The 19,428-nt window shown below is 36.1% G+C and overlaps 1 protein-coding gene across 1 annotated transcript in view; it reads right to left on the bottom strand.

Moving 5' to 3' along the window:
- Positions 1-19,428, bottom strand: part of GRAMD1C (GRAM domain containing 1C) — a 93,532-nt gene that overhangs the window by 8,838 nt on the left and 65,266 nt on the right. The window contains exons 9-17 of the mRNA XM_007469529.1: positions 19,276-19,428; positions 12,830-12,967; positions 8,528-8,646; positions 6,945-7,087; positions 6,073-6,176; positions 4,547-4,723; positions 3,364-3,421; positions 1,297-1,407; positions 976-1,081 (exon numbers count right to left, since the gene is read on the bottom strand). The exon at positions 19,276-19,428 is cut by the window's right edge and continues 10 nt beyond it. Coding sequence (XP_007469591.1) covers positions 976-1,081; positions 1,297-1,407; positions 3,364-3,421; positions 4,547-4,723; positions 6,073-6,176; positions 6,945-7,087; positions 8,528-8,646; positions 12,830-12,967; positions 19,276-19,428 — 1,109 coding nt within the window. The remainder of the gene's footprint in view (positions 1-975; positions 1,082-1,296; positions 1,408-3,363; positions 3,422-4,546; positions 4,724-6,072; positions 6,177-6,944; positions 7,088-8,527; positions 8,647-12,829; positions 12,968-19,275) is intronic.

The raw sequence follows: 19,428 nt of genomic DNA on the forward strand, positions 1-19,428 counted from the left end.
GAAACGAGTGGAGAGGATGAGAAGAAAAGTGAGAGTATGATCTACTCCTTGCTGAGGGCGAGGAGAAAGTTACTAACTGCAGGCACTGTGCATCTGAAGAGTGCCCAGTGGAAGCACCTTTAGTGCCCCACATGTTCTAAGAAATGCTCAATAATTGAATCTTCTAAAAAAACAAACCAATGCACAGAAGAAAAGGATGGAAGCAAATAAAACAAGATGTTAAAAGTGACTAAGTCTGAATGCTAGTAGGTTCTCTTCTATTCTCTATTTTTCAATTTTGAAAAGTACACATGTATTATATTATAACATAAGTATTGGTCCTCATTTTTCAAAGGGAATCCTAAGTTTTGGTTCATAGAACCGAGCAGCACACACTGATGACACTATGGTCAAGAGATAACGCTTATTGCAAAACACCAAAACAACCTAAATGTTCATTCTTCAGTGGAGAACTGGTAAAATAATTATGCCACATATGTGCAGTTGAATTCTATGCAGCTGTTAAGAGAAGAGGATATGGAAGTATTTCCATGATACATGGTTAATAGATAAAAACAAAATAATGAGCAGGTTAATAGATTAAAAACAAAATAATGAGCATGGTTAAGAGATAAAACAAAATAATGAGCAATCTACCACTTCTATAAAAAGCTGATATTGAGCATGAAATTTTATATAGAAGGACCAATAAAAAGAATGAGGTATATGTATACAAGCTGATAGGGAAACATCTTCAAAATATATTACTAATTGAAAAAAGAGGGTATGCAATGGTAAGTACAGTACGTTCCCATTTTGTTAAAAACAAAAAGTACAAGTGACTATAAAATGTATAATCCAGAAACTGGCAAGGGTAGATGCCTCTAGGAGCGGGATTTCTTCAAATAACGGAACAGTAAATATTCTCTCACAACCAGAGGAGCAGCTGATTCACTGGGATGACTACTAAGTAACGTGGTACACAGAGGTGCTGACCTGTTCCAGCATCACGATGGAGTCCCGGAGCACTCCTTTTAAGCGATGGGCCTGATCTTTGCTCTTTTGAATATCTTCTGCTCTTGACACCATATCAGAGGCTAAACTGAAAGAAAAATACCATCTTAAAAAGGAATAGCTTCTAGGCTTTCATCTCTAGAAATCATCAGTGCCCTATAAATTTGCAAATAAAACAAAAAAGTAAACAAAAAAGTTTATGCCTAGAGAATAGTTGGCAGATCAAAATCTCTAAAATTGGAATTAAGCTCCCTGCAGCAAAGGAATTATTGACATAATAGGTTGCGAGGGAAGAAGACTTACTTAACAGATTTCTCTTCCTGGAGGTGAAGACGGTAAAAGGACTGAGCAGCGTACTCTATCTTTGACAGCTTCAGAAACAGCGTCACATTCAATAAAACCAGCAACAGCAAACTACGCAGAGCAAATCAGACCTGGTTAATCCACTATTATTCAGACCTAAAGCGTTGCTAGTGCAGAATAGACACACAAAACCTTCAAAAATGTATCTTATCCAGACTAGTTTCCAATTATTGTTATTATTTAAATCAATTACCCCTATTTTATTGTATGAAATACTTATTTGTAAGTATTCAGTGGATGTTGAGGGAACAGTTAGAAGATAACTAGTGACAATAAAGTCCCCAAACAAGCAGGTTGGGATTGTCCCTGACGTCTCTTCTCGGCTAGGAATCCCAGCCAGTGTGGATGTGTGACCACCGGCTTAGAAATCTACCATGTTAGCTTTCAAGATCTATTTTTGGGTGCTTTTGTCTTAAGCAATTATACATACATAATACTGCACTTCAGAAAGGAAATGAAGATCAATATGGATTTGATCTTAGATAGATCCTGATGTACCTCTTATTCTCAGCAGAAGCCAAAACAAAATCACATTCACAAAATCACCGTTCAGCAAAAATTTCTTCTAGTTCAACTTAGACAAAATTTCAAATCCCAAACATACATTAATTGGATCATATATAAAACGTTACCTGCTAAATAAACTTACTCTGTTGGTTCTCAAAATAGTATTTCAAGTGAATGAACGTATCTCATTACACATACATGCAAATACATAGATGGCATCATATCTCTCTGGTTTTTTCTGTTAAAATATTGACTTGCCCTTAAAAATACATCATATTCACTTTTACCCATGCAGAAGATTTTTCTTGAATGAAAACTAAGGTAGTAGCAAGAAAACCAAATCTATGAAATTACTGTGTCACTGAAATGGGGTATAGATCAACATTTCAACATCTGACTGTAAACCTTCTACAAAGTAATACAAAAGATCACAGATAATATTTACTATTCAAAATTGTCACAGCAAACCAATGGAAGCAGAATATGAAAACCTTTTATAAAACGCAAAGGCACGACAAACATTTTGTATGTTCTGAAATCTGTAATTAGAAAAAACAGCTGATATAAGAACTTCATTCCAAAACCCAGAGTGTATCATCCAGTCAGAACTAATTCAATTAAATGGGATGGACTACCTCAAGATCCAGGTACAGCCATGGAGATAACAGTAGTCTAAATACGACTGGCTGAGTAGATTCCAGTAGAACACTCTGAGATTCAGACTAATTGCCCCAGTATTTCTCACCCTACAATCCTCAGATTATTTGCATCAGAATAACCTGCACGTGTGTATTAGAATACTACTGATTCCTGATCCCTACTCAAGACCCACTGACTCGATCTGTAGGACTGGGGCTGCGAAATCTGTATTTCAGCAAGTGATTCCTATGCACAGTAAAGGGTACGGATCACTGGTCTAATCAAGTAGAGTAAAATAGCATCGTTGGGATTTCATGAGCCTGCATATAAAAATATCCCCTTGGGCTTCCCTGGTAGTGCAGTAGTTGAGAGTCCGCCTGCCGATGCAGGGGACACGGATTCGTGCCCCGGTCCGGGAAGACCCCACGTGCCATGGAGCAGCTGGGCCCGTGAGCCATGGCCACTGAGCCTGCGCATCCGGAGCCTGTGCTCCGCAACGGGAGAGGCCACAACAGTGAGAGGCCCGCGTACCGCAAAAAAAAAAAAAAAAAAAAAAAATCCCTTTAAATTTATCGTACTTCCCTAAAAATCTATGATGGTAGAAACAAATCAGATTACTTTAAAAAACAAAAACATTTACTGAACGTGTATTTGGTATTCCCTCGAATTTAACAGTTCTTCTGAAAATCATTCAAAAACTATCAGACTGAAGCATATAAAATTACTGTTTTTGTAGGCCAAAATTGGTCAAATTGTGGTAATTTCTATATAATAATATACAAATACGTTCAAATTCTTTTGGAAACCATTAAAAGATAAGTGAGGACACAAGCAAACTAAGCATTCAACACAAATACTTACAAAATACTCATCACCACAATAAGGACAGTGTTATAGCTTTCAATTTCTTTTTTCTTTCCTGCAAATTACAAAAAAAGGCCGTATTAGAATCAGGATTGTTTAATTTCATTTGAAAAGTACTGGAAAAGAAGTTTTTAAAATTATTTGTAAAGACAAAGTGATTTACAGTGAATTCCCTGCACCCCTCTTCTGACTTTTGATATCCTGAGTATTAGTAAACAAATCTACAAAAAGAAACCCTGTATCAGTTCTGCAAATTTGGCCTATATTACAGATTAATTTGTTCTAAAATTAAACAAGCAATTCAATATATCATGTATGATCTCTAGCTAAGTTCCATCTCTGCAAATAATATTTGAAATAGTTTTACGTATAATGCTTCCCTCCTTAAAAAAACTTTTTAAATCATCCTCACCTGTTCTCTGTTTCACAAATTTTGTTGCCAAATCCCAAAATTAAAGAGCTATTAAGTTGAAATGGTAGAAAAACAGATTCACACTAAGATGTAAACCTTAGAAAAGGATTTGATAATGTAGAAGGATGAGAAGGTATGACAGCGTTATAGCACTGAGAGAGAGGGAACAACAGTTAGTAGGGGCAAGATGTCTTCAAAATTGAGAGTAGAGATAATAAAAGTCACCTTCTATCTCTGCAATTTTGCTGGGCTGGCCCTGAGAGTACATAAGGATTAAAAGCATACAAACATGATAGTAGATTCAAGGGTAGAAATCAAATGTGTACAAATGCTAGGCAGGAAGTTAATGAGTGAAGCAGCCAGCAATAGGGTAAGAGTCGTGCGGACTGGTGACCTGGGGAGAGTGCACGCTCAGTCAAATGGGGCAGCTACTACTAAGCTCCAACCACCTGCTGCTACAAAGGGATGTGGGTCCAGGGCTGCCAGATCTGAGACTCTATATAAAAATGTCCAAGGTTTAAAATAGCATGTGGGCCCAGTAAAATACTGCTACTGGCCACGTGCCTGCCATTTTGTAACTGCTCCTTTATACTTACATATTGGTTTTCTTTAAGGAAACCAGAGTTCGACAAACATTATTGGAAAAGGAGAGGAGAAAGGGAGACCTCCTAACTGACGTGTCTTATAAACAAGAGGCATATTTGGCTTCATATAAAGTAAACTTATAAGGAAAAAAACTTTCATCTCTGTTTACCAGGTAACAGCTACCTGTAATATCCCCTTTGGCATCTAAGCCCAGGTCTCCAGAAGAACGCTGAGAAGAAAGTTTAGGAGCTGTTTCTGCTGTTCTGTTGACTGTTCGCCTTCTCCTTCGTAGGCCACTAAGTTTTCCAGGGTCTTCAATGGGCTGATTTACCATAGATTCTTCCATTAACAAATCTGATTCTAAGAAGAAAAAAATCTTTAGATAGTGGAGAAACTTTCTCAACTATATGATACTGGGGGGTTGGTCGTTGTTTTGTTCTCAGTTTGCTTTTTTTTAGACCTTGGTAACTTTCTTTAACTATTACTCAGATTCTTATGGCCTAGGTTCAAACTTTACTCTTAATGAAAAATTCTGGAGTGTACGATGATCCCATAATGAGGCTGCATTATTCTAGGAAGAAGGAACTGTATTAATTAATGACAGGATCATCAGAGCAAATTTGCCATGTGCTATATTAAATATTAATGTAGAGATTTCAGTTATGGAAACAACCCACTTACATTGGATCATTAGAAAGATTTCCAAGATAGATTATAGTACTCGATTGTCAATCTCAAAGGACGGAGAAGCATATAATAGTTCTAATTTACAATGAGGGTTTGCAAAAAAGGAAGCACTAGTAAAGAAAATCTGCAAACAACCTATGAATAAAAACCTCATTTTCCACATTTGTTTTAACCTTTCCCTTCACCAGATTTTTCATTAGAAGTTCATTATCTAGTGGCCAAACTCATTTTTGAGTTTCATTTTTCTAGTGATCTGGAGCTTAATAATGAAATAACCAAGGACAAGGAAACAAGGAAAATAAATAATCAACAAGCTGGATGATGAAGCCTTAAATTACCCTGAGTTGATTGGCCACCACCTTTTCTTTAGCTAAAATTAATTATGCTCACATATGTATATATATGTTTTTTCCTCATGTATATTTTAAAGAATATCCAAACAGAACAACTACATGACCTCCCCAGTCTAGTACCCACCTCCACCAAATCCACACATGTACGTGGTACCACTGCTAGGTGGGCCTGCGTAAACCCAGGAGAGCTGCACTGGTAAGGGAGATGTGGGCCTGAGGAGGCTCCAGACCTTCGTGGGCACAAGTGCATACTTGTGACCAGATTACCCAGTTCCTCACTGCAGTCAGCTTCCTTGGTTCCTTACAGAGGGAGGGAGTATGACAGCTCCTGTGTGGTGATCTTGGACAAGTCACTTAACCTCTCTCTCTGTGTGTTTCAATGGAAAAAAAAATAATAGTACTTATATCTCACAGGGTTGTAAAACACAGGGTGATATTTATAAAGCACACAGAACAACGTCTGGCATATCATAAGCATTATATAAGTGTTTGGTAGACCAATGAAAATTAGAAGTTTTGAAATTCCAAGTGTAGTAGTTGGAACCACTTCAGTAGGAGTCATTCCAACATCACCTACCAGTTTCTGCTACGAATCCAAATGAAGAATCCATCCATTCTGTTAATAAATGCCATTTTTACAAAAATAGATAAATCAAGAAATTTACAAACCAAGCTGTTTGAAATAGTCCGCCAAGGAACTCCAGGAATTCTTCTCAATTAAAGATTTGACAATGGCCCATGGTTGTTTTTTGTATTTCAAATCTGTTGAAACTCTAATAGATAAGGAAGAAAGAAGAATATTTAATTTACAAATTTTAATTATATTATTAACATTACAATTAGATGTAGGAATGAATTCAGCGGAAAGCCAAAAGGATTCAAAGTCATTAAGACTATTAAAAAAAAAATTGTTCACTGATAATGTATTCTTTAAAAAATTACTGGGCACTGCTAAATTTTCATCAACTTGGCATTTTATTTCTTTCCTTTCTCTAACCCTGAATTTTCTTTACTTAAATAGCAATAAAGGCTCAAAATAAATTTTAAATTTCCTAAATGCCTCGTATAAAAAAATCTCTAGTGGTCATACATTAGCTGCACGTCACTACATTAGCTGAGACTAGGCCAATTGTGTGATGGCCCAGCACCATCTTCAACACGCCAACATTTCTGGTCTCCCATCGCAACAGAGCTGTTTACCACCCACCACGTGCTCCTCAAGTCTCCCGGTCCCCTTGCCATTAAACGGGGTCCTGTGACCAGTTCTGGCCACTGGACTGCGAGCACAGCTCTACAGCTCTCTCTTCCAGTGGCAAATGAAATGACACATATTCTGGATTGTGCAGCCCCGGGAGGTCAAAGCCTTCATCAGCCTGGGTCCTTGAGTCAGGATCCCCGCCCCTCTGCGGATTGCCAGTGGACACGTAAAGCAAGAAATAAAGCTTTGCTGTGTAAGGCTACTACTAAGATTTTGGGATTGATACGTTACCAGCACACAGTGTAGCCTGTCCTGACTAAAACACTCATTTACAGCAGCTCACCTCAACCGGCATTTCTGCTTTGAAGATCGGATGATATAGTATCTGTTCAGAGTATAGAAGTAATCATGGTAGGGGACATCGTGTGTCAGCACTTCTGAATCTACCAAGTAAAACTGTGCTTCCCGACTCTCTTTATACAGTCTCTGCCAAAATAAGATTAATTTTTTTTGCATGTACATGTTTAATACATCAAGTTCCTCGCCAATTTAGAGCCTATATACTCGAATTCCTTCTCACCAATTACAAAAAACACGAGAAGCCTATATACGGAGCCAGAAGGGCCACTATGCTGGCTGTGAGATCTATGAATTGAGACGGGACCTGCAGAAATAGTATTTGCTACCTCTCTGTCACTTCACTGTATAATTGTTTTTTTTCCTTTCTTTGAGGCATGAGGAGGAGAAAGGAACTACATAATCTCTCATGTTGTGTTAGTAATTTATAAAGAATTGCAAATGTTCCTGGTAGGGAAACAATTCAAAATTCAATTGAACAAAGCCAGGACGCCACTCTAAAATTCATCCAAGTTTAACAAAACCACCCTTCACCAAAAACGTGAAGGAAGGAGACAACCAAACAAACACTGCTTTCCCTAAACAGGATCAGAAGTGGCTGCTGGCCAAATCTTTCTCATTTTCACCTTACCGATTCTGCCCATCCTCTAAGGTTATCAAAGACTCTCCAATTCAAAATACAAAACTTCTCTTAAATGTTTGAAAATCTTTGGAAGAAAAATATGTAAGTCCTTTTGAACACTGACGGACAAAAACTATGATAGCACAACTAATTCAGATGTTAATAAATATTTTCTAACTTTGCAGAACAGTTATACTATATGTCAACAACAACTGGCCAAACATAAACCCCACTGTATGACAGTGACATGCTGGTCACACAGTAGACAGAGCATTAAATATCTTACAGTCTCTTCCTCATATGTCACAGCAGCCATCTAGTTATTTGGCTCTAACCCTTGACATGATCCAGTAAATCAGATTCCAATAGTGTTCTTTTAAAAACCATTTATTATGGAAAAGTTCAAACATATACAAGAGTAGAAATGAACATTATACAATAAACCCTCATAAGCTCATCAACGAGCTTCAACAATATTAACTCCTGCCCAGTCCTGTTTCATCTGTACCTCTCCCCATATTCCCTCCCTCTACTCCCATCCTCTGCCTGACTAGATTACTTTTAAAAAACACCCTAGATACCAGCATAATTTCATCCAAAAATACATCAGTATATCTCTTTATAAATTCCTCAGTATATCCCTTTAAAAGATAAATATTCTCTTCTTTAAAATATAGCTACAATACCATTATTGCACATAAAAATGAACAATTCCTTAAATCTCAGAAATACCCTTTTACAGTTGGTTTGTCTGAATTAGGATTGCGTTAATTTGGTTGGTATAACTCTTAAATCTCTTTTAACCTGTACACAGTTTCTCCTCTATTTTTTTCCTTGCCGTTTATTTGTTGAAACTGTCCTGTAAATTGATGACTAGGACCTATGACAGGCATCTTCCCTCTTCCCACATGCACGATTCTTTTGGAATACTGGCAGCATAGACATACCTGCTTTTCAGTGGCCGTGGTGCACTTTCCAGTTAGTGGATTATTAAGGACTATAGTGTAGGTCATGGTTCTCAGTTGGTCACCTCCAGGCTCTACATTCCAAGGGGTAGATACTATATCTAATCACAGCAAATATAAAAAGAGTTAGTTCTAGAAATTTGAGGGGTATGGCTTGGAATGGAATCAAAGAGGGAGTTTTTGAATTATTTCAATTTTTATTTTTGACCAATCCTAACTTCCTTATAACTGTGTTATTAGTTTAACATTAAACAAGAGTAAAATCACATGTTAGGCACTCTTCTTGTATGTGACATATGCCCCATCTATGATCCATTTACTTCTAAATTGTAGCCTATTAAAGAACTTTTTTCTTTTCTCTAGAAGATAAAATTAAAAGTCATTTCATCAGTAGGCTTCTTTTTAAAGTCCCCAGTACCTACAAAGAGAAGTAACAGTGCTGGCCTTATTAAACAGAGATAGAACACTTCAATATTTCCATCACTGAGGACAAGACCTTGAATTATGCAGCAATATGATCTGATCCCAACTTGTGGGGAAATCACGTCAATGAGAAATCATGTAGTGTTAATGGTTTATCTGCCGAGATCTTTAATCAAGGAGGGAGCAATGGAATATAAATAAACTATGTAACCTTTTCTATATGAAGAAAGTTATAGAATAATCTCTCTGCATTTATGGCAAGATCTTGGTCAAAATTCTCTTTTATTTACTTAGCAACAACACAGTGAGTAAAAATACACTCTGAACAGAAACATATCTTTAGAACATAGCACCATACATTAACAAAGGTCCTTCAACAAGCGAAACACTAGGAAAATATAGGTAACAGCATCATGAACTCTATTCAAAGATCTGACTAAGCTGGCTAATGTTGTTGGCACAATGGATTTAGGCAATTAGTATATCTGGCTGCTATTCATCAATGTCCTAAAACATAGGAGCATTTATCTAACCCACTACCCATCATCAAAGGATTGAAGCAAGGCTTTATGATATATCCAATTTTGCTCAACTTCTTTCATTTACTTAGGCCTAGAGATTTAATGAGGGATCCTGAAGCTGCCTTTTGCATATCTAGAAAAATTGTGCAAGCAAATTAAAAAGGCAACATTACAAACCATGGGATCTACAATACAGAATTTGCTGTAAAAATGATTTATTTCGTTGTCCAAGAAAGAGATATAAAATTAATTATAAAATACTTTTCAAAAGATCATTTTAGTCATATGTCAGCCTGTTTCAGAAAAATTATACAAATAGTCCATTGTTAATCAGCAACAGAATTTAAAGATATCATTGAATTCTGCCATTAAAACTGCACACCATTCGACAAAGCAACTATCAACAAAGATAAAAGTGTCTCTTCCACTTGTATCTTCACCAGTGTTGCCAACAAGCCTATTGAACGTAATGTGCCAGAACATCGTCTACTTCACAGAGACAGAAAGTAGAATGGTGGTCATCAGGAGTTGGGGAGAGGGGGAAATGGACAGTTATTGTTTAATAGGTACAGCGCTTCAGTTTGGGAAGATGAAAAAGTTCTAGAGATGGATGATACTGATGGCTGCACAACAAAATGTGAATGTACTTAATGCCATGGAATTGTACTTAAAAATGGCTAAACTGGTAAATTTTATGTTATGTACATTTTACCACAAGAAAAAAGATTGGTGAATCTAGGTAATGGATATAGGCTTTATTATACTATTCATGCAACTTTTCTGAAGGTTTACATTTTTTCAAAATTAAAAAGTTGAATAAAAAGACTTAAAACTGAGCTTTGAATTACAAAATAGTGTCATACAATAGTAAACAAAGATTTAAAAGAATCCAATTTAGATAATTTTTATTGCAAATTATTAAGAATTACCATCATTTTTAATAATTTTAAATCATTATTAAAAAAATAGATCCAGCAGTAGCCATTTTAAAGCTAAAATTAGGTTAAATCCACAAATAACTGACCATACTAAACTTTCCCATTAAATTCTTGATATTTTTAGAAAGGAGCCTTTGAGACCCATTCTCAAGAAACACAACTTTGATTACTAGGTAACAAGTTCAGAAGATAACATAATAGCATGCAATCAGAAGCAGATTATCTCTTTTGGGGCAAACCTTCTGACTAATTCTACGTCTAAAGGCAACATGCCTATAACTATTTATACTTGTGATTAGCCAGAAGCCTTTGCTGCCCAAAGCCATTTATAGCATCAGATAGCAAACACAGTCATCCATATTGAAGCTAGATATGATATCAGACACCAAATGCAGCTATGATTCAAAAAAACAAACTTCATTTAGTACCAGCGTGGAATAACATGCTAGTTTCTTGTGGGCCTTTTCAGCCATAAAAATAGTGGTGCAATATCAACAGGCATCATCTTAGAAAATTAAGAGAAATAATGTATCCTACTCTTCTGAAATAGCAAGTTCTCCAGGTAGACATGAATGGCAAAAAGATACAAAATAGATTCAAAACAGATATAATAAGTTAAACATAAGCTACTTAGTGAAAAGATTTATATCCCTCAGGTATTATACATTTTTAAAACTGGAAGAACTGGGGCTTCCCTGGTGGCTCAGTGGTTAAGAATCCGCCTGCCAATGCAGGGTACAGGGTTTGAGCCCTGGTCCAGGAAGATCCCACATGCCACGGAGCAACTAAGCCCGTGCACCACAACTACTGAGCCTGCGCTCTAGAGCCGGTGCCCTGCAGTAAGAGAAGCCACTGCAATGAGAAGCCCGCGCAACGCAACAAAGAGTAGCCCCCGCTCTCCGCAACTAGAGAAAGCCCACGCACAGCAACAAAGACCCAATGCAGCCAAAAATAAATAAAATAAATAAGTTAAAAAAAAAAAACTGGAAGAACTGAAAAAAGTAATGATTTTTAAAAACATGACATTCTTAATATAATCACAAGACTCAATAGCTATCAATTAGAAACTGCTTTGCTCCTCTACTATAAATAATAAGGAAAAGTTACTCTTTACAACTGAATCTATATCAATGATATAATCTATGAATATGTAATTATGTTTACATAAAAGTTTCAAATAAAGGAATAACATCTGATCGTTAATAAAATGGTTAAATTACAGACTATATTTAAATTGATTGTAGAATAACTTTCTCTTTGACTATGTCAAATGACTCAGCTTATATGGATCTCTGCCACTGCTGATTTCTAATTTTATATAGCAAGCTAAACCACATGCTCTCAAAGTTTCTAAAATATCTTGAAATATTTAGGATAAATTCAATTTCAAATTGACTATAAGCTTATTTGAGATGTTTACCAAAATAGAACTTTTAATACATAATCAATAAAATCTTTTTTATAACTAACTTCCTAACTGGAATTTTTTTTTTTTTTTTTGGTATTTTCATTAAGGTAGACCATAGACACTGCAATCTCAAATTTCCATGAATTTGCACAGAGAAAACACACACGTGTACCACTACCCAGATCAAGACAGAGAACTTTACCAGCATCCCAGAAGCCCCCTCCCAGTCTTTACCCACCCAACTGCAGTTAACTAGTATGCTGATTTTATGCCCATAAGTAAGTTTCACCTGTTTTTGAACTTTATATAAAGAAATCACAGTATGTACTGTTTTGTGTCTGGCTTCTTTTGCTTAATACTACAGAATATCAGTAAGATTTACTCATATTATTATAAGCAGCAGGTTTTTTTTTTTCATTGCTATACAGTATTCTTTTGCGTGAACATACACAATCTGTTTATCCATTCTATTATTGGTGGATATTTGGGCTGTTTTTTGAGTTTGGGGGCCATTATAAATAATGTTGCTATGGACACTGTAGTACATGTCATTCAGAGTACACATGTACCCATTTCTGAAGGTTATATATACCTAATAGTAGAATTGTGGAGTCAGCTTTAGTAGATACTGCCAAACCATTTAGCAAAGTGATTGCACCAATTTATACTCTACTAGAATCCAATCTTTCCACAGTAGAACCCTTTTAAAGGTGGTTCAACCCAACTAAACTGCTACATTAATAAATAAATGGAGTTTTAGTTCTCAAAGGGTCTGAACTTAATTGTAGGTAGGACCTGACTAATTGGACAATTATACTATTTACATGTGATTTTAGCCAAAACACCTAAACGCTAGTTTATACATCACCAAAATAAAATGGAAGCCTGTCTGAATTTTCCCCTTGACAACATAAATCAATTTACATAGGCTCAATCCTCTAAGGATAATAAAATTCTCCCAGATTTATCATTAGATAAAGAACACAAGACCAACCTATTATATTTCTAGAACTGGCAAATATCTGCATAAAGCGTGAACTGGTGAACAGCAATTCAAACATTCTCTCAGCACTGATATGAAAAACACGGTTGATATAAAGTCTTCCATGAAGATCTTTCTCAGGAATATTTTCTGGGGAAACAAAAAACATGGAACAAAAAGTGAAGAAATCAAGGAAAGGTAATTTCAAGGTTTTGTTTTGTTTGTTTTGGGCACAAAATGGTTTTTAAATGTGATTACAATGATCAGCACATTACAGGACACTATTAAAACTCTAAATTGGTATTATATACATATGTACTATGTATAACTATACATAATAGTATATAGTAATTAAACTATATATGATCAATAGTTCAGTCAAAACCCAAAAGATATAGAAATATTTAACTTGAATATCAAACTACCATAATGTATCATTCAAAAGAATATTTCATGAATTTGTGCGTCATCCCTGTGCAGGGTCCATGCTAATCTTCTCTGTATCATTCCAATTTTAGTGTATGTGCTGCCAAAGCGAGCACTCAAAAAAATATTTCAAGAGTGACAAGGGCAGTACTGAGACACATAGGGTGGTATCTACCACGGTGAATAGCAGGTCCTATTTCTGAATACGCAAACATTCGGTAATTACTAAGTCATGAATGACTCGAATATCTCTCTGCTGCACTCACTAACTTACTAGCCTGAACAGTGTTTCAAATTTGACTTAAAGCTCACTCCCCCAAGACAAGTATCACTGTATCCACTACCTACTCTCAATACCACACATTAAAAGAAATCCTTCTGAAAAGTATTCTTCAAAGCTAAATAAAGCCCAACGGAATATTACATTTTTCTAAGAATTTGACAGCGATAATTATGTTGAAAACTCCTGGTAGCAACTGAAGAAGCAACATCTGCTCACCTCTCCTCATGTTCCCTGGAAACACTGCATAAAAGAGCCCAGGAATCTATGGTGCTTACCATGTGGCAGGTATTGTGCTAAGCACGTTACAAATATTCACTCATCTCATCCTCACAGCAATCCTGTGAGATAAGAGGTATTAACATCTTCATCTCCATCGTACAGATGAGAAAACTGAGACACTGAGAGAATTGCTGAAACTCGCCAAAGCTCTGTGGCTAGTGAGTGACTGAATTGGAATTTGAATTCACTGTAGCTCCAGAGCACACAAACTAAACCTCTTATTTTATAGTTCAAGGAGTTTAACTTAGAAGAATTAAAAGGAAATGAAAAAAAAGGGGGGACATCTAGGAATAGGAACCTGGTAGAATAAAGGAAATAGAATAAAGCAATCCAATGTGAAATTTTAATGATTTCAGGGCTGGGATTATTTATTATTTCAAGGATTATGCCTGTCAGTACAGAATGACAACTGTGACAAAAGCTCCCCACAGTTCACAAATCAAGCTCTAAGAATTATCTGTGTCAAGCATCTGTCCATGTTAAGCCATGAGAAGCAGTCACTTAAAGTAAAAGATAGTGGTTTAAGAATCAGAAAAACTCTTCTAGCTCTGCCTTCACCCCAGCTGTTGGTTTTTCTCCCTCGTGAAATGGTTTGTGTCTCCCTATTTTGCTACAGGTGCAAAGAACTTAGGGACATCGGGTAGACACTGATTTACCTTCTCCCTGCAACAATACTATGTGTAGGCAAAAGCTATTCACTGCAATTTCAAATAATGGCTCCTTCGGCATAGAAATGAATCACTGAAACTAGGCAATTAACTAAGGTTCTGTGAGGCAACTTCCTAATTAGGCTTGAGAAATAGCTTTTTCTGACAAAGAAGTAATACATGTTCATTGTAAAAATAATTCATGTATTCACAAAGAAAGCAAACAAGTACACGTGATTCTATTAATCCTGCTCATCACCTTCACAGAACTTATCCCAACTTGTAATTATATTTTTATTGGCTTAGTGACTTGTGTATTGTCTCTCTCCTGCACTACTAGACTCTAAGTTCTATGTGGGCAGGGATCATGTTGCTTTCAAACACCTAAGTACATTACATGTTTGGCACACAATAAGTGTTAAATAACTTTTTGAATGAATAAGTGACTATGGAAAATGCAAAAAGTCTTAGGGTCTACTTTTATTTATAGGACTTCAACTTTGCAATCATATTTTTAAACTTTTTAGTTTTGAATAATTTTAGAGGTACAATTAACTAAACTAGGCTTTATTCCTATTTTTTCCAGTAATGTCCCTTTCTGTTCAAGAACCCAACCCAAAGTCCCATGTTGAATGTAGTTGTTATCTTCTTAGTCTCCTCCAATCTGTGACAGTCCCTCACTTTGTCCTTGTTTTTCAGTGCCCTTATACATTTGAAAAGTACAGGTCAGGTATTATGTAGAATGTCCCTCAGTTTGGGTTCATCTGAGGCGTTTTCTTTTTCCATGATTAGACTGGGGTTTGGATTTGGGGGAAGAATACCGCAGAGGTGAAGCACCCTTCTCAAACTCAGGGTGTACACATATCGCATGACTTATGATGATGTTAACCTTGATCACTTGGTGGTGTCTGGCAGGCTTCTCCACTTCAGAAGTATTATTTTCCTCTTTCCACATTCTATTTGTTAGAAATGAGTCACTAAGTTCAGCCCATACTCACGGGGAGAAGAATTAAGCTCCACCTCCTGGAAGGGGGAGTATCTACATATATTACTTGGAACTCTGTAAGGAAGACTCGTGCTTGCTCCCCCATTTATATATTTATTCAATCATTGGTATCAGTATGGACTTGTGAATAATTAGTTTATACCTTAAGTTACAATGCAGTATTATCATTATTTATTTTGCTGCTCATTTTTTTGTTTGGCCATTAGAAGCTCTTTCAGGTTGACTCCTATGTCCTTTCGACATGCCTCTTTTTTTCTTTTTCAAGCACTTCTTTATATTCTGGCACTACAAGATGTTCCAGGTTCATTTTGTACATTCCCCAACTGGGCCCTAGAAGCAGCCATTTCTCTAAGGAGTGCTGGAACTATAATTTTTCAAAAGTAAGTTTCCTGTTCACATTTAAGAAGGACATAAATTACACTTATATAAATATTTCAATACAATATCTTCATATTTCATTTAAACTCCATTATTCGATAAAATGTTCTATATCATGACTGATAAAACATAATCTGTGGTATTGCTGCTGGAAATTAACAATAATGCTTTTTGTATGTAAATGTGTTTGAGGAAGTAAGGATATGAAAGAAACTATTTCCACCTGGGATTATTTTTTTTAATATTTATTTATTTGGCTGTGCCAGGGCTTAGTTGTGGCATGTGGAATCTTTGTTGCGACATGCATGATCTTTAGTTGCGGCATGCATGCGGGATCAAGTTCCCTGACCAGGGATCGAACCCCGACCCCTGCATTGTGAGCGTGGAGTCTTAACCGCTGGACCACCAAGGAAGTCCCTGGGATTATTTATTTATTAAATTCATAGTACTTTAAAGCTTCCTACCTAAATAACATCACCAATAATATTGCTGGAAATTTATTAAGCTAGCAGGTGGCATTTTAAATGGGGAAAGGAACACTGCTCAACTTAGTAGCAGGTTACTATTTCCAATAAAAAAGAAATACTATTTCAAGCATATAAGTTTGAAAGTGGCCAGTGGAAATCATGGGGAAATCGAGACATAAATATGAAAAGGACCTGGACATGAATAAAACTGAAACCAGATGTTGATAGTATTTTGAGGATGTGTGAAAAATGTATTGGGTAGGTATGCAAGAAAATTAGGTAATTTGGAGTTTAATTGAGTAACTAAGGACACAATTTTTTTTATCTTCCATTTTCTAAAAATGGGTGATCAGGGCTCACATGCAATACAGAAACTACATCACTATTATTCTTTATTTCTAGATAAAGACACAGCTTATATGAGTTTTAATGTTATCCTTCAATCATTAATGTTAATTTTATAGGAACTCAATAAAGAAAGTAAGGCATTTTTTTTAAAGGACCATTCTTATAAAAGAGCAGGTGAGAAAGAAGGGGGGAAAAGATCCCCGTTTTGCTGTCACTTACATGTCTGGCCACTGGGTGCCAGAGTAGATCTTCCTACAGTTAGAGGTTCAAGCAGGCAGGGGATAACTAATTCACAGGGCTGCGTACCCAAGCATGAATGGTAAGGACGCCAAGAGAGTCTAGTCATTCCTGGTGCTCGACCCTTTTATAAAAAAACTTCCTGTCAACTATCTTTTCAAAAGAACACATCAACTGTCTTCTTAATGCATTCTATGATATTTTAGGGACTTGTTTATTTTTATTTACGTTTTTAAGAGCATGGGTTTAGTTTTCATCAGAGATGCTTCAGTGTTTCCAAACCAAAGTTGAATCTGATCTGGATTTGGTTTTCAAGGATTTGGTCTTGGTTTGGTTTTGGATCTGGATTTGATTTTAGATTTGGACTTGATCTGGATTTGATTTAGATTTGCCTTGGATCTAGTTTTAGTTTTCATGGATTTAGTAAACAGCCTTCAGGGGTTCCCAAACCTGGTCTAAGCCAAACAGTAAGTGGACTAGCAAATACAATCATGCCAGACAGATCCAAACCACTACAACATCCCCATCACCAATATTCTGGTAGGAATATTAATATAACATGCTGGTACAAAAGCAGGTATAGTGAAACTCCACTGGCATTACTCCTTTCTTGAAATTTGAAAGTAGTCACTACCCTAGATCTTTCCCATTGTCTCCTCACTTCACTGACTTCAGTGTCAATAATCTTACAGCCAAAAAGAAAAAAAAATTCCTTGAAATGCCCACTTGATAAGTATGACAAGCCCTAGGTTATTGGTTCTAACTTAAGAGAAAGTAAAGAGAATATGATTTGCTATAAAGTTTCCCTTAAGCAACTGCTTTTTATTTTTATTATATTCTCTACTTTTGAATCTCTCTTTCTTTCTCTTTTTTTTTTTGTGGTTAAGGAAAGTAGTAAAATTATAGTGTTACACCATGAAGATTTTTATTATGATTTTTTTAAACTCAAACGGTATTAAAGACTCAAATGTAAGACCTGAAACCATAAAACTTCTAGAAGAAAACATAAGCAGTACATTCTTTGACAGCTTTCTTAGCAGTATTATTTTGTGTATATCTCTGCTGGCAAGATAAATAAAAGCAAAAATAAATAAATGGGACTAGATCAAACTAAAAAGCTTTTGCACAGTGAAAGAAACTATAATCTAAATGAAAAGGCTGACTAGAATGGGAGATGACATTTGCAAATGATATATCTGATAAGGGGTTAATATCCAAAATATACAAAGAACTCATACAACTCAACAACTGAAAACCACCTGATTAAAAAAATGAAACGAGCAGAGGACCTGAATAGATATTTTTCCAAAGAAGACATACAGATGGCCAACTGGCACATGAAAAGATGCTCAACATCACTAATCATCAGGGAAATGTAAACCAAAACTACAATGTGGTACCACCTCACACCTGTCAGAATGGCTGTCATCAAAAAGACAGCAAATAACAAGTATTGGGGAGGATGTGGAGAAAAGGGAACCCTTGTGCACTGTTGGTGGGAATGTAAACTGGTGCAGTTACTATGGAAAATAGTATGTAGATTCCTCAAAAAATTAAAAATAGAACTACCATACAATCCAGCAATTCCACTCCGGGGTATTTATCTGAAGAAAACGAAAACACTAATTCAATAAGATATATGCACCCCACTATGTTCACTGTAGCATTATTTACAGTAGCCAAGATATGGAAGCAACCTAAGTGCCCATCAACAGATAAATGGATAAAGAAGGTGTGTGGTGTGTGTGTGTGTGTGTGTGTGTCTACACACACACACACACACACACACACACACACAATGGAATATTACTCAACCATAAAAAAGAATGAAATCTTGCCGTTTTTGACATAGATGGACCTAGAGGGTATTATGCTTAGTGAAATAAGTCAGACAAAGACACATGCTGTATGCTTTCACTTATATGTGGAATCTAAAAAACAGAACAATGAACAAACATAACAGAAACAGAATCATAGATACAGAGAACAAACAAGTGGTTGCCAGAGGGGAAGGGGGTTGGAGGAGGAGAAAAACAAGTGAGGGAGATAAGAAGCACAACATCCAGTTACAAATGAGTCATGGATAAAAAGAAAAAAATTGCTTTCCCCTTGCTACTGCTTCATCTCCCCCATCTTAAGGCCTGGGACATTAAAAGCTAACCGTGATGAAGATTTTCAAATTCCAGGCTTCTGAAAAGTGGAGAGAGGTTAGATTTAGCAGCCCCTTTCCTCTATTTCTTATTAACTTCCATCCTTTTTTGGTTCATTATAGAGTGAGACTGTATCTAATGCAAAAACCAAATGCTCAGTTTGCACACATGTAATATAAAAGTAAACATTAGAAGACGTAACTGAAATTTTACTAAAATTTATAAGAAATTCTTTACCTTCATCAACAGAATCTGAAGTGCTGCTTTTGTCCAAAGAAAGATATTCATTTTTATTCAAGTCCAGTGATTTTGATGACAGTCTACTTAACCTCTTTTCTGAAGTTAGTGAAGGACTTTTGATCTGTTTCTCACTTTGGGGTTCCTCTTTCC

This window comes from Lipotes vexillifer, unplaced genomic scaffold (genome assembly GCF_000442215.2).
Source record: "Lipotes vexillifer unplaced genomic scaffold, Lipotes_vexillifer_v1.1 scaffold2235, whole genome shotgun sequence".
Classification (NCBI taxonomy): Eukaryota; Metazoa; Chordata; class Mammalia; order Artiodactyla; family Lipotidae; genus Lipotes; species Lipotes vexillifer.